Here is a 16719-nt window from a genome sequence, read left to right as displayed (position 1 = left end):
GATTTAGAAAAGTTTGTTCTTGTGAAAAAAAGCCAATTTTTATGTTTATAAAATATTTTGAATGAAAAATATTAAAATATGTACAAAATAAACCATTTTGAACACTTTTTTTATTATTTATAAAAAAAATATAGTTCTGGCATAAACAATGTTAAATTTTAAACTGATGTAATTTTGCGAACGCATCTTTTTTATTTATATGGGTATCTTAAGGCCAGTTTTTGCGCTAATGTTGCTAATGCGCCATTTGAGCTAAAAAAAATTGTTAAGGAAAAATTTTCTGTTAGCGAACCCTTTGTTAAATATTTCGAATATCACCACTGGTAATTAGGTATATAGGAGATGGGCCCGAAACACTGTTAAGTGATTCACGAACAGGCCCACAATGTATAAAGCTATACGAAAGCATTTGTTCGTAAAACGACAGAGGGCACGCGCTTCGAAACCACTGCACCTGGATATGGCGATATTTATCAACAGATGCCTCGTGGTCATCAATACATAGCGAATTGCCTGTTAACGTATTTTCTCGCGTCGCCCTCTGGTGTGGTAAAAGTGATGCCGTGAACCAATGTGTAATTTGTATTCTTTGGGACAGAGGAGGTGTGTCAATGTGTGTTTGATCGTAAACAAAACATGGAACTTAAACAAGAGGTTGTGAATGATTTACACATTAATCCGAATTATATAAAAATTTCAGGAAATTTAAATGTCAAATGTCTGGTAAGATTTTGCTTATTTCAGAAATATTGTGAATTGTTTTTACTGATTTTTTTTTTAGCAATTATTTCAATAGATTTAACTGATTCTTAATCCGAATAAATTCGTAAAACGTGGATAACATTTTAAAGAAAAAATTACAATCTGAACAATATAATACTGTTTTGTCTTTGATATATTTTATGTATTCAATGGATACAATCAGCTATACAAATACAAAATCCTTACAGCAAAATATTGTCAATTTATAAGTAGCAATAATAAAACATATTTTTCAATACTTATTTAACAGATTAATCAAGAACCAAAGTATAAGACAAATGACTTCAATACATTAAGAATATATAATAATAGAAACAATTTTCTAGTTAAAAACATGTTTCCTTGTCTTTCCTTGTAGAATTTATGACATAATCATGATTGTTCAACCGTGATTGTAGCTGTCATAAATAGTTTTAAAATTTATTATTTTGAAACAGGTCCACAAATTATAACTGCTTATTAGTGTTTTAGTTTTAAACATTTTATCAATTTCAATTATAAAACTATAAATATTATTAACAATTTCGATTTATTTTTAATAAATATTATCCTTTATTTCATTTTCTGTTACTGATGTTTAAATATTTCCTTAAAAGACACATTATCTATTTTTGATGAGTTACAAACATTTTATTGTTTATATTACAAAGCTTTTAATTGAACAATATTTTTGGATTAATTTATAATAAACACAAATAATAAAAACATATATTTTATGATTTAAATATAAATTGCACAACTATAAATATATGTTATTACTTTTATATATTAAAAGTAAAACTAATGAATTCACTTCTATGCATTTGGAGCTATAACTATTTAAAAAGACTAAGACAAAACCTTTCTCATTTTATTTTTAGCTGTTTAAACACTGAGTACAAACGTTTTCGGCCTTTTTAAAAGGCCTTCTTCAGGTACACTAGAAACAAAGTGATAAAGGTTTTGTCTTAGTCTTTACTAATGAATTCAAGCAAATTTTAGAAACAGCCTATAAAAATATAAATGTATTAATTGGAACATAGTTCAAATTGTAAACTTATAACATCTTACCCATAGCATATTTATAAGAAAACAAAAGTTTGACTCCCACAGATTAAGAAATTACAGCAATTGAATGAATTAGAATTATGTAAATTGTTGAAATTATAAAAAATAAAATAACTGAAAATACATGAACACAAAATCAAAATTTATTATAGAAAAATGCTTCAAAACAAAATAACATAATGTTGCTTTTTTTGTTAAATTTAATTTTAGATTATTTTAAAATAGTAATTTGTAAAACTTAGAATTAATTTCTTAAAATTTAGATCTTAATTCTTATAATTACATGGATATAAGCAGTGGTGGTTTTCAGTTGTACAGTACATGATGCTAAGCAAGGATGAACTTGGAAGATTCTTTTTATACAAGTGTATAGACCAGGGGTGGGCAAGCAAAAGTTCAGTGGGAGCCGAAATGTAGGTTTTGCAAAATGTAGGTTTTGCAAATTGCAGCTGCAGTTNGTAGGTTTTGCAAAATGCATGGGAGCTGCAGTTCTGTACTTTTTTATTCTGTACTGCAGTTCTGTACTGTGATTTTATTATATAATATAAATATAATATAAAACAAATATTGATTTTTTTTAATAAACATATTTTCATAAAATTGTGGAAATAAAATTGTAAAAATAATAATAAAAAACAGAAATTAACACTTTCAGCAAGAGCCGCATGTAACTCAAAAAGAGCCACAATTTATCCATGTCTGGTATATACTATAAAGTAAATATCACACAGTGGTTGATATTGATGAATGCTAGAATTTTAGCTAGTACTGTATTCTGAATAATGGACCAAGACCAAATGTTGACAAGTATATATGAGTCATTCATTTGCCAAATTGATTAACTACACAAAACAAAAAGTTGAGAAATTGATAAAATAATATAAATTCATTTTTAAAATTTCTTTTAAAATTTAAATTTAAATAAACATTGTAGAATGTATTATTACAGGCAAGCTTTTATCTAATGACATAAAATAATCACATTTATTCAAAGTAATATACTATTTTAAAACTAAGAGAGTTAATCCATTTGGAATGAATACAAATATGAGCCATTTGTAAATGGCTCATAGTTGTATAAGCACCTAAAAGAATGAGGCCTTAGGCAAAGCTTAGGTTGGCTGTGTCTAAAGCCCAATTCACAAGATATTCCATTTCAATGAGATATGTTGAAGATTGTTGAGCAATGTTCTGTTACAGTTCAACAGCTTGTAGTGTATTTAGCAGTTACTAATCTTTTGGAATCCAATTGGAAACTTGTTTACACATTACAAAATAAACATACTTCTTATTCCATGATTTAGATCTGTTTGAAGTTGGCTGCTATTTATCCTTTGTTAAATAAAGCTGTTAAACAATATCTGTTATTAAGTTCATCATTCCATTGTGGCATTCCATTACATATTCTAGTGAAAGAAGGTTGTTAAAAACGTTAAAACACGTTTTAGTTATTAAATTTTTGCTGTTTATTCAAGGTTATTTAAGTGTGTTTATTATCATCTGTTATCAAGCACAATATAGTGAAATTATTTCAGTCAAACTGTATTTATATATTTAATTCTTATCTGTTAATCCAAGAAGCAAATCGTTTACAATTTTTTTTCAAGTAATACCTTTTAATTTTTTTAATGCGCTTTTAATTCTTGTTATAAAATTGATGATTTTTACAGCATTTGTTAATATCACTCAAGGTTCAAATGTTCTCTGTTTTATATTTTTAAAAGATGATGCAATCCAGCATTTGCATTTAGTAGTGCAAAACACATGACATTACACAATTCTATTTGTTCATGCTCAATAACAGAATATTGAGTTTGATCATGAACTGAACTTCTGTTAGACCATTGCAAGGTTCAGTGGCAAGACAGCAATGAAATGAGACTATTGATATGATGAATGCCATAACAGAATGACTTATTGTCAATGGATGCAAGTTGGATAGAACATTTGGACTATGAAGCTGCCATTAACTTAGATATGAGAATACTAAAAATTCTTATGCAATTTGAATTAATTTTTTAGATAAGATTCTCATACAATTATGTATTACAACTATATTTGAAATTTATATAAAGATATGAAAGAATTAATGAAAAAGTTTATAATACATGCATATTTGTTTATTAATTCCAAAATAGAATCATAAGTTCAAAAACATTAGTTTTATTTAGAAACAAAATAAATTTTGAAAAAATTGTAATTTTAAATTTTTGATAAAAGTTAAATTGTTGACATTTGGATACTAATCTATTGCATTAGAAAAATACATGCTATACATTACAATCAAATTTAACCCTAATTCTATCCCAATGGTAAAAGATGTTTCTACATATCCCAGTGTAGTTAATCCTCATCTTTTTTGCATTCAGCTTTTGGGAAATTTGCTATTTCATACATATTTTGATACTCATAAATTGCTTTTCATATAACAAATTTGGACTTTTTAAGCCAACAAACAATAATTTCAAGCCATTGTGCAGTGATACTTTCTGCCACTTTTAGTTTGGTACTATCAAAATCATTTGTAAAAATTAATTTTTATAATCTGTTTAACTCTGTGGTTTTAACATTTTAAATAATGTTTATGCATTGAACATATCCACTGTAAAAGGTAAAACTTTCAATGTATGTAAGAGATTTTTTAAAGTCTTTTTCAGCCCTCTGGGAAACCCTTTTATAATATGCAACTCTATTGTTCACCTTACAGACATTTGACTTTCATATATATTTTTAGGAATGCTTTGTCTGAAATTTGAGGTCTGACTTATTTAGTATTGTTCTTTGAACTTAAATATTGTTATAAGATTATTTTGTAGCATTATTTTAATAATTTGTTTCTAATCAGTTTGTAATTAAGAGATATAATTATTAATATTAATTAGAATCATATTTGTAATTACACCTAATTAATAATTTGTATATTGTATTTTTTAAAATACAATATACAATTTTTAAAATACAATATATTGTATTTTTTAAAATACAATATACAAAAAAATACATCTACTTTTTATTGATCCACTGATCCAAGGAAACATTTTTCTTCATTCAATGATCTTTAGAAAAAGCATACTTCTGAAGTATAATGAAATTACTTCAATAAATACAAAGATTTTTAATTGTTTAATGTATTTACAGCAATATCTGAAATGATTTTTTTTTTTCTGTCATTATTAGTTATATAATAATAATCTAAACATTTTTATAAATAAATTATTTTAAATATATTTCTCTTATATTTAAATATAATAATTATAGTTAGAATTATCATATATAATATATATGTTTGGTTTCAAAATTTTATATTCAATAATAATTAATTATAATTTATTATTTGTAATATACAGGTTCATCAAAGTTGGCTCTCACAGTTGTTAACAGAGAAGAAGATTCCATTAAATTTTTCAGATTATGATTCTTTAAGTTACACAGAATGTGAATTAATTTTAAATCAGTCTTCTTCTGTTCAAATGTCTTCATGGCTTGTAGTAGTTATAAATGCAATTCCAAAATGTCAAGGCAAAGTCCAAAGGTGAAAGTAAATTTATATAAATCAATGGATTTAAAAATAATATAGGAATAATTTTAAAAAAAATAAAATAAATATAAATAAATTTACTGATAATTTTGTTATATTACTAACCATTGTCTAAGTATTTCTATAAATAGCATTATTTAAAATTTAAATTATTCATTTAAATGTGATAATTAGTAATAACATATTTCATAAATTTTATTTTGGATTTTTTATGATTAAGTTTTTGGAATAATAATATTGGAATCAAGCTTTTACAAAATAAATTATATTGTATAAATTTTAAATTAAACAAACAAACAAACAAACAAATAGCAGGTTTTCTTGAATTACTACTATAAAAGTTTTTACTAAAATACTTTTTGTCAGTTTAAAATTTTCATCTGGTTATTTTATCCTGTTATATTTAATTATGCAGTGATTAATAAGGAATTTCTGTAATCTATACTGTGCTTCTATTCTGTTTCTTTAATCACAATATATAACCAGCCAAAATACCTTAAAGAATTCCTATTGATTTTTTTTATAAACTAACATATATGTGATTGAAATAAATTTTTTAATTAAGTAGCTATTTATGCAAAAACTTAATCTATGCATGCATTATTTTTCATATAAAAGTTTGCTATGCTTAATTTAAGATTTCATAATTTATTTGATTATATGTAGAGACCATTTAAGTATTACACCATCAGTTTATCGAGGGAAGGTAATTTATTAAGAAAAATTTTTATATATTTAGATATTATTATTAATGTTATTGCTGAAATCTGATATATGCAAGATGTAGGCATAAACATTGCACCAGACTATATCTTATGTTTGCAATGTAATAACTAAATGCAATTGCACTGGAATGTACTGTACATAAATGATAGTGGATTATTCATTGGTTTGGATGCCATGCACCCCTCATTATCCTTTGCATAGGGGCAAATCCTGTCTTGGGTCTTGTGAAAGATAATATCATAGTTTAAATTACATAGTTAGAGATTCTCTCAAAACCAGTATGTAACATCTTTTGTCTGGTTAAAATCCTGACATAGTTGAATATTGTCAAAAAATAGATGGTGAAACTGAAAATTCTCTGCATAGCCTTGAGCACTCAAAGTCTTTCAGAGAATCTTTACAGCTTTACCACTCACTTTTTTGACTTTAGAATTTTTCATTCTATGTTACAAGTCAAAATGAGAATATTATATAATTAAACATTTTATTTAAAGAATACAGGTTTATTTTCCAATTTACTACAACAATGTACACAAGCATTTCTCTCTCTCTCTCTCTCTCTCCGTCTCTCAAATGATTAAGTAAATAAATAAAAAACTTTTTAGAAAAGAATAAATATGGCCTTTCATTTAAGAAATCACAATTCATGTTGTGATTTCTTAAATGAAAAATTTTTTATATTTTTGGAATTTTGAAAGAATCTAATTCCAATAACAAAAAAATGTATAGTATAAAGTAGAATTTTGATAAAAGGGAATAAATTTTTAACATATTATTTTCAAAGAATTATATGAATCNTTTGGTTAGCGGGGCGCCATGTTTACTACTGTTCTTGTCTGTACTATAGATTACCACCTAAGGAATTTCGGGACTTAGAGTATATATTTGAACCGAGGGGACCGAGACGAGTTCAACGGTACCCTACTTTTGAACCGGAGACGAAAAATTAGAAAATTATAATATTTACAATTTCTTGCCTTTCGCGGTGCTTTCTTTAATGGCAAGATGGCGGTGGTACTAGCGACTACGGTGTCGTCTGCTTAAATTAATTTTCTTTTTTTTATTTAGGTTAGTTATTTTAATTTTATTTTATTTATTTAATTTTTGATTATTTTTGACTAGTAAATTTCTTGTTATTTTAGGATTTCTATAATTTTTATTTTATTATTGATATTTTATAATTTTAACTTAATATTTAACAAATTGATGAGTATAAATATTATATTAGAAAAATATTATTTTATTTTACATTTTATATTGTCAAAAGTTGGTGTTTCTGAAAATGTAATTTTAACAACTTTGAAAATTTTTCAGTTATTGTCATTAAATTGTTTAGTTATTATAGTTTATATAGATAGAAAATATTGTTTGTTATAAGAGAAAAAATACTATCTGAAAAAACTTAAAAAATTTACTTCTTCTTTGATTCTTTAACAGCAGACACTGAACCAATTTCTAGTGTGTATAATATAAAAAATGAACACTGCACAAATGTTTTCCAACTTCTTCAGAGTTCTTCAGGTGCTACAGAATGGTTACCTGATGGAACATTATTGAAACAAACACCTGTTTATAAAAATTTTAAACAATGTAATTTGAATGACCTTTTGAAACTATAAATATTTAAACTGTAATATTAAAACTGTGATATTTATAGTTTGGAAGGTCTTTTGAATTACATTGTTTAAAAATTTTTACAAATAGGTGTTTGTTCTGATAACATTCCATCAGGTAATCGTTCTGTTGCACCCAAAGAAGAACTCTGAAGAAGTTGGCAAACGTTTGTGCAGTGTTCATTATTATACGCACCGGAAATTGGTTCAATGTCTGTTGTTACATATATCTCATATCCCAGTGTGGATTGGTGTATATTTGACTCTTTAAAAATTGAATTCTTGAATTGAAAAATTAATTGAATTCTTGGAATTAAAATGATTTAAAATATAATAACTAAGAAACTTAAGTACATTTTTGCCTTTTATTGCTGCAATAACTATTATTTTTTTTTTTCTAAGAGACTAAAATATATGTAAGAATTTTATAATGTTGACCTTTTGGGATTTATATTTGTAAACTTCAAAATCACAGAATTTGTTAAAAAAAATTAAAAGAATGAAAATATTATATAGAATCATTAAATTAATTATAAAATAATATATCATTGATCTTATAAAAATTAATTTCAATAGAAAGTATTCATTAAAGATACCTTATTTTACTTGCAATTGCTGGACTTGTTAAAGTAGTTGATAAGACTTTTTTAGTTTTTAATAATTTAAAAGTGCTGTCTGAAGATTTTGATTAGTGAATTTGCACATTTTTTCCTCTTTTGTAAATGTTATATCTTTGTACATCTTAATCTATTATAAATATTTATATATTTATTTATAATTTATTATATTATTAATAATAACTATCCATTATATAAATACACAGGTTATAATTGTTTAATATATTTAAATTATTGTAAAATATGTGTAATTCTTATATAACAAAAAATATGCTATTGTATAATTTTAGAACTGGGGATTTAAAAAATTAAAGTTAATTTTAAAATTTTTCTTATTTTATTATTTAAATCTAGCAAATTAAAATTTTACTCATTGACATTTTTTTATTTATTTAGATTACCAAGAATGCAAAATCAATTTCAAGCTAATGATTTAAGTTATTTTCAGTTGATGCATTATGTTTCAGAAACAAATTATCGTAATTTATGGAAAGATGCTTGGAAAAAATATTTTTTTTCTGAACACAATGTAAAAAATAGAAATAAAGAATTACAAGTAATTAATTGTTCAGTAATTCTTTAATATAAAATATATTTTAAATATTTAAATAAATCTTGATTTTTTTAAAATAGGATTACAATGAAGTGATAGAAGAAATAATTAAAAGGTTATATCAATGTCCAGTAATTAAAATTTCTGAAAATTCATTTGCGTCATCTCAAGGTATTACAATTAATTGCTATTATTTCATTTTAAAAATCGTGTTTAAGTGCATTGTTTTTATTTATAATAATATTAGCTATAAGTTGAACAAGCAGAGTAGAATTACAGTTATGATTTTGCTTAACTTTTTTAAAAGTTTTGTTTGTTCTGATATATGAGAGGGAATTTATAATTAGCTTATGATGATAAAGATTCATTTCCATGTTTTCTTTTCTTTTACTGTTATTTTTGCTTAAAGTTTTTATTAATTTTGTTTTTGTAAATAGTCATTTATATTTTTTGTCAAATTTGCAGAACAAAGACTGTTTTAACCTATATCAATAGCGTTCAACTTTAAAACAGATGAGGGCCAGAAAGTAATAAATGTTTTATTAGAGGTCTGGACATATTTCTAATAAAATGTCAATGAAGGATTTCTACCAGTATGTTGACTAGCAATCTCAGAATCCATTCCAAACTCAAGTAAAATTAAAATATAAACTTTAGGTTTCCAAAAAATCAAAACAAATGCTGATATAAAACAGAATATTCACTTCCAGTATTAAAAAAAAAGAAGTATTAAAGTTTTGTAAGCTTTAAACAGTTACCTTAAGAATGGAAATAAGATAAGAAAGCTCTGAAATTATTATGTTCAAAATTTAATGTTTATCTTATAATAAACATTAAACAAAATAACTTTAAAATATTACCAATTTACATTATTTTTAATGATCATGGTCTCAAAATTTAGCAATTTAAATCAAAAGTAACTATGACAAAAGCAGAAAGTCTTGTGATTCTATCTTCTGACTACAAATAAGTTAATTTGATAGTAATTTTGTCTAATGAAAAAACAAAATTCAAAGAACTTTCATTTCTCAATCAGTGCTATTACAGAACAGATCAAATTAGAACAATATGTTTCTGGCTAAAAACTCAAAATTACCTTCAAATTTTGAGTTTTTAGTATGGATAATGGATGTACAAGGTCTGTCTGGAAAGTTCACAAACTTTGCAAATAGAAATTGTTTGCATTTACCTAGAAGCTGATCAGTTTTGTTACCTTTGAAACAGTCTCCTCCTGAGTCTATGTACTGAATTCAGAATTTCTGCCATAAAAAGAACACTTCCTGAAACACTTCTTTTGGGATGAAGTGCAACTCTGCTAACAAATTTTTCTTAATAGCATCAATAAAATAGCAACATTTGAGAGTGGATTTTAGTTTGGGGAACAAAAAGAAGCCTGTTGGGTTTAGTCCGGTGAATTTGGAAAACAAGTGATGTTCTTAGCTAAAAACTGTTTTCTGCTGAGTTGTGTGGATGGGAACATTGTCATGATGCTGTTCTCTCCAATCAGTTGAACTTTTCTTCCTGACTGCTTCATGAAGATATTTCCTCACCTCCAGATGGTATTCGTTATTTACTATCTTCCCTTCTAGAAGAAATTCCTATTGAATGACACCATAAGAAAATAAAAAAAAAAAAAAAGAAAAGACACCATAAGAATTAAACAAAACAGTGAACTCATTTAAAGTAAGGATCAAACTTTTAAATTTGTATGATTATTAAATTCAAAAAAGTACAAATTATCATCCTGATAGATTTATCAATAAGATATCAAGATCTCCACATTCAACCAAACTTGTTCTTCCTTTTTGGGTCATGGTAAAAATTTTCCCACCCACTGTGATGACTGGCATTTTGTTTCCACTTCGTATCCATAGACCTGTGTCTCATTCCTAGTGATGATGTTTTTCATGAAATTTATCAGACATAATGTCTCAGAACTCTTCACTCAGTTGCACACAGAAAAAAATCACAAAATGCAATCAACACATGTTTACACAAATGAAGGTAAGGTAACAACAAATGAAGATAGAACAAACTGCTTTCAGCAGATAGTATAAAAAACTTGCTGATAGAGAGCTGTGCAAGCTGCATTCAGATTCAATTATAGATTGGTGTGTAATTTAAAAAGTTTTCAAACATTTTAGACTTCATATATAACATGAAGTCTGTCATGAATGTAATGTGTAAGACTTTCTAACAATTCCAGATTTATCAATGATAAAATCAATAAAAAAAGGCTACTAAATGTCCATATATAATTGAAATTTATAATTGGAACAAATTACATTATATCTTGTAAGTTGCTTTGATAATCCATAAATATATGGATTTCTACAGTATATGCACAGATTATCCTTGTTAGTTATTGACTGATTGAAACTGTGAGATATTAGCTTTTCAAATGACAAAATTATATGGTTACTAAAGGAATAAATTGTACAGATCATAAGAATGGTTTAGTGGACTCTGTAGGTAAGTGACGAATCACTTACCTATACTATCAAATTTATTTTCAAATTGTATTCCAAATATTAATTTGGAATACAATTTGAAAATAGATGATTATAAGATTTATATTATCTTCAANAATAGCAGTTTTTTTTTTGGTGCAAAATGTGAAAGTATTAATTTTTAAATAATCATATAATTAAAATAATCCTCTAATACATAATTTATATTATATTGAATAAAAAAAACTTGGAAACATATATTTATTGATAAAATGTAAAGTTTGTGATGATATAATTTTTTTCTCAGAAGTTTTAATTATGCTAACTACTTCATGCCAGGAAACTGACTCATTCAAATAATTTTTATTATGTTAGATTTATATATCAGTTTATTTCTTTAATTATTATAAAATTATTATTATTATTAGTTAACTGTAATAGCATTTGCCTAAATATATCAATGAAATTAGAGATAAAAATGTAAAATGATAAAATCATATCAAAGTATAATGATAATTAACCGGTTTTTATACAGAATTTATCTCTGATTCAAATTTAATTTCTTTTTGTTGAGTTGAATTGGAGTAAACAAGAAATATAATTCTCTTAGTTTCATACACTAAGTAATTATTAGATTGGTAGTAGAATAAAGATCAAATTTTGAAAACTGAAGATTTTATTAAAATTAAATATATTCACAGTATCTGGATTTCATCCTGGAATATATTATAGAAATGAGAAGTAGAAGACATTCTTTATTAAAATTGTTTCAGTATTTAAACAATAGTCATCTTTTTAAAAGTAAAAAAAACTTAGATACCATTTGAATTCAAAAATACTTTAATTACTTTTTTACAAGAGAATACTTCAACTTTTCACTTTTACAATAAACTCTGATTTAAAAAATTCTAGAATTTTAAACAAATTTAATAAATGTTTAACTTTTATAATTTTAATATTGATGTTACATCAACTCATTTAAAGTAAGGATCAAGCTTTTAAATTTATATGATTATTACATTCAAAAAAGTACAAATTATCATCTTGATAGATTTATCAACATTTAAAACTTGAAATGTATGATTATATTTCAGTATGTATAGTATCAATGAATAGATAAAAAAAACATGATATTGTTTCAACAAGATGTTAAGATATATAGACCTCTGATAAAACAATGACAATGTTGATTTGACAGACTAATGCATGCAAGGGATGTCCATTAAACCAAAAGTATATTATATAATGAAGTAGGTTTTCTGAATGTGGAATATTAAAAAATTGACAAATTAGTTAATTTATACATACATAAACATCTTAAAGCCTTATGTTATTAATTTAAGACAAACAATTGCCATAATGAATTGTGCCACTTTACCACTATTATTATTAATTAAATTCTAAGTAATTTGGTACTAGAGGTAGGCCAACTTAGATATAACCATCTGTGGTTACTCACAGCACCAACTGGTGAAAAACCATGGCTGGTTATATCTAAAATTAAATAAGTCTGGAAGCAAAGGGTCAGACAGAGGTTCATGTAGTGTAACTGGCAAAGTATCCTCATAGTAAGCAGGAGTTGTGGATTTGAGTCCTGCTCCTGACCAATTTTTTTTTCCAGAATTTTCTAAATTATTTAATGAATATTAATTTAATTATAATGATTAAATTTAATAAGAGATGGCACCTAATGCCTACCTCTAGTACCAAATTACTTAGAATTTANACATAAAAAATAAAAAAAAAATAATAATAAAATAAAAAAAATACAGGGCAACGGGACACAGGACAGATTTAAAAGTGAAAATAAACTTTTTAAAAAGTTATAAATTACAACTCAATCAGCCTTTTGAACATCTTTGAAGAAGAAGGATTTTATACACCATCACTGACTATGTTGACAGCTTGAAGTGAGAAAGACCCCTGGGTATATAAACTCTAAAGTGGTGTGTAACAGTACACAACATCCGGGCATTCATCCATCCATACGAAGGGACAGTAAATCCACCTCTTTTCCTCCCTCGTATTCATCTTGGGTGGTCGAGTAGTAATCATCTAGTTGCAGCAACAATCGTTCATTCAGAGACCGAGATGGGGTAAAGGGTGTGCGAAGTACTTGTATATACCCTATTAGGGTCAGCGTAGACGTCTTCTTTGTGACGTTTCGTGCCGCGTGATGTAAGTTAGGCTCTTAGAAACGTCTATAATATATCTATCTCCTCATCATTTTAAGATAATGAAACGATACTAGAATATTGATTTAGGTTTTAAAATCATTAATATTCATTGAACTTAAGTGAGATTATTACACTTTTTTTTTTAATTTTATAGGTTCAAGAATTGACAATTTATTACCAATGTTTTGTGCAATTGAAGCACCAAATTACTATTATTTAATCCAACCTCATCAAGAATATACTTTGCATGATTGTGTTACTTTTAGTCCTGCCATTCTTGAATCATCTACAACTCGATGTCTGTTTTTAATTTATCAGTTACTGTATGTTCTACAAGAGGTTCACAATAAAGGTCTATATTTGGGTATAATAACTTTAGATGATATAAAAGTTAGTCAAAAATTATGGATAGAAGTAGTACCAAAACTGTGGAATGATATTTTAAGTGAAGCTAAGACACAAAGTAATTTTGTAAATTTTGAATATTCCTCACAGACTGAGAGTAAAAAAAATTCAAAAAACTGTGAAAAAGAAATTTCTATTAAAGAAAATAAAGAACAGTTACATTTTTTAGTGAATGCTTGGACTAAAGGTGAAATATCGAATTTTGATTATCTTATGGAACTAAATAAAGTAAGTATTACATATGTCCAAGATCATTAATTAATTAAAATTTTTTTATAATTTAAAATAATGTTAAAATTATGGTTTTATTAACAATAACCAAAATTATAAATCAGTAAAAAAATAACATTAAATTCATTATATTTAACATAGAAATAAGTTTATCTTCAAACATTTTTATATAATTATAATCATCATCATAATAAATGATTCAGTATTTTAACTTATGTCAAAGAGCAATTTACTTTAATTTTTACATTTACTTACTTTACAGAAGTTAGTTTTATAATTTTAGGATTAATGTTTTATGTTCTAGTTCAAAAAATAATGATTATTCATTTGATTACAGAATAGATTATTCAAATAACTACATAATAATTTTTAAAAACTTTTTTAAGTACTAATATTTTATTAATGTCTATTAATGTCCAAAGTCAAGAATCTAAAAATTCTTTCCTATCATTTATTTATTAATTAAATTTTTCTAATGCAAGAGCTAAAGAAAACTTTTTGCCACTGAAAAAAAGGCAAGATAATCTTAGCTTTTTTCTATTTCAACTTTATCTTTCAAGTTTCATTCATGATTCTTTTGTTTTTAACTAAAATAGAATTCTGATAAAAAATAAATAAATAAAATTTAAGTAACATCTCAATTCTTTACAAAGTCATGAAAAAATCTGTAATACAGTAAAGATTTTTATGAATCTAATGCAAAATTTTAAAATTCAAGAAGCTCTGAAGATGGATAAAAGTCTAAATATATTTAAAATTAGATACTATTTAGGCTTAGTTAATAGTTCCTTAAGCAGTAAAAAAAATTTAGAAGTCTAAAAAAGATAGAACATCTGAGTCTCCATTCATTAACCTCTTATGTAACTGCATTAAAAATTAATGTATCTTTAGTACTTTTAGAATGAAAAGAATGAAAGTGACTTTTGACTCACCCTATATAAAACCCATTTTCTAATATAATACATTTACAACATTTTAAAATTATGTAATAATTGCAATAATTAAACAATATTTAAGCCTGTCTCTCTAACACAAAGTATAAATATGAACTGAATTACTTAACAGTGGGATTTTTAAAAAAGCACACTAATATTTTCAAATCTATTAAAAAAGCCATCTTAAGGTATGAACAGTTGAAAGACATCTGCTGATGTTGGAAGGATGAAGGGATAGTCTACAATAAAGTAAATAATTGAGGGAGAGGAAAGGGCGTTCTTATCCCTGTTGTTTAAGCACATGTTGGTAACGGAATGGATCTGTTACAACATGTGCAGGAACAAGAACTCTCCTCCCTTCCTGACAATATCTCCTCACTCTTTTCAATAAACAATGCAATAATAGCTCATAGCTCCCTCACTTTTTACATTCATGTCCATAATTTAAGGAATGTCTCTTATTTTACTCAATTGCTGGTGTAGAACTACTGCATCACACTGTTTATTGAAGCATAAGTGGGTCAGGTACAACTGTTTTTCTTTTTCCACTATGGCTTTACATTTGTTGTTAATTTATTTAGCTAGAAGACTTCGTTCAATTCTTGGTAAAAGGGTTCAAATCTCTGTAGGAAACGAGTCGTACTTGAGAGCAATGCATTTGGGTATGAGACTCTTCTTGCAACACTTTAGTAAGAACCACAGTTGTGCTTTTAGCTTTAACCATGCAACTCTTGTATTCAATAAAAAAAGAAGTATTTTCCATTAGTTTCCATAATAAAAGTAATGTACACTTCACGTCTACACTTTATAACGTAATTGCACTTACTTGTTGTGGCATTACCAACGGTGAATTTGAAGTATAAATGAGTTCACAAGCACTTTCAATAGCATAAATCTAGCATCGTCAGGTGAATATTGAATACAACGGTTTTCAAATTCTGAGCTTTCGAACAACTTATGAAAATATATGAAGCACGTGGATAGAATACCAATATGAATTTGAAATAGAATGATAATTCAGTCTTTTCTTTATAACAAAGAGGATCTAAAAATAGCACATCCTCTGATACCGTTTTTAGGCCTCGTCTCTAAAAATAGTACATCTTTTTTAGAATGAATGGTTTTATTTTACCATTAACCACACAACCAACGCTAAGAAGACTATTATGCAACAAAGAGATATTTTTAAATTGAATGAAAAATCTGGGTCTATCAAATTCCACTAAAACATGATCTGCCAGTAGAAGAGACCAGCTACATAGGGACCACGGCCAGAATGTTAATTTATTATTTATTTATTATGAGGTACACAAATTGTGTTACATACCTGGCTCCGCAGGAAGCACTACCAGAGAATGTTAATTTCTCACATCCTAGAACATCAGGAGGATATCAGAAACAGTAGATCATCAACGGAATTGGCAAAAAAAGTGCTTGATCAACATTATCAGCTGCTCTGGACCCAAACAAAGCTACTCAAATGGTGCAACAATTGGAAAGAATTATTATTTCGGAGAACCTCTACATATCGGCTTTAACACTGTGCAACACAAAAACTCTTGAAATCNAGAGAATGTTAATTTCTCACATCCTAGAACATCAGGAGGATATCAGAAACAGTAGATCATCAATGGAATTGGCAAAAAAAGTGCTTGATCAACATTA

General features: G+C 26.1%; 1 protein-coding gene across 1 annotated transcript in view; it reads left to right on the top strand.

Annotated features, from left to right (window-relative positions):
* Nucleotides 1-435: 435 nt before the first annotated feature.
* LOC111619478 (WD repeat-containing protein 81-like) overlaps nt 436-16719 on the top strand; it is a gene marked incomplete at its 3' end in the record, with an annotated part of 38968 nt that continues 22684 nt past the window's right edge. The window contains exons 1-5 of the mRNA XM_023361205.1: nt 436-723; nt 5157-5341; nt 8700-8859; nt 8937-9027; nt 13638-14116. Coding sequence (XP_023216973.1) covers nt 637-723; nt 5157-5341; nt 8700-8859; nt 8937-9027; nt 13638-14116 — 1002 coding nt within the window. The remainder of the gene's footprint in view (nt 724-5156; nt 5342-8699; nt 8860-8936; nt 9028-13637; nt 14117-16719) is intronic.

The sequence above is a fragment of the Centruroides sculpturatus genome, unplaced genomic scaffold (assembly GCF_000671375.1).
Source record: "Centruroides sculpturatus isolate CEXI.00-Female unplaced genomic scaffold, Cexi_2.0 scaffold44, whole genome shotgun sequence".
Classification (NCBI taxonomy): domain Eukaryota; kingdom Metazoa; phylum Arthropoda; class Arachnida; order Scorpiones; family Buthidae; genus Centruroides; species Centruroides sculpturatus.
This window is presented reverse-complemented; position numbering and strand designations above follow the sequence as displayed.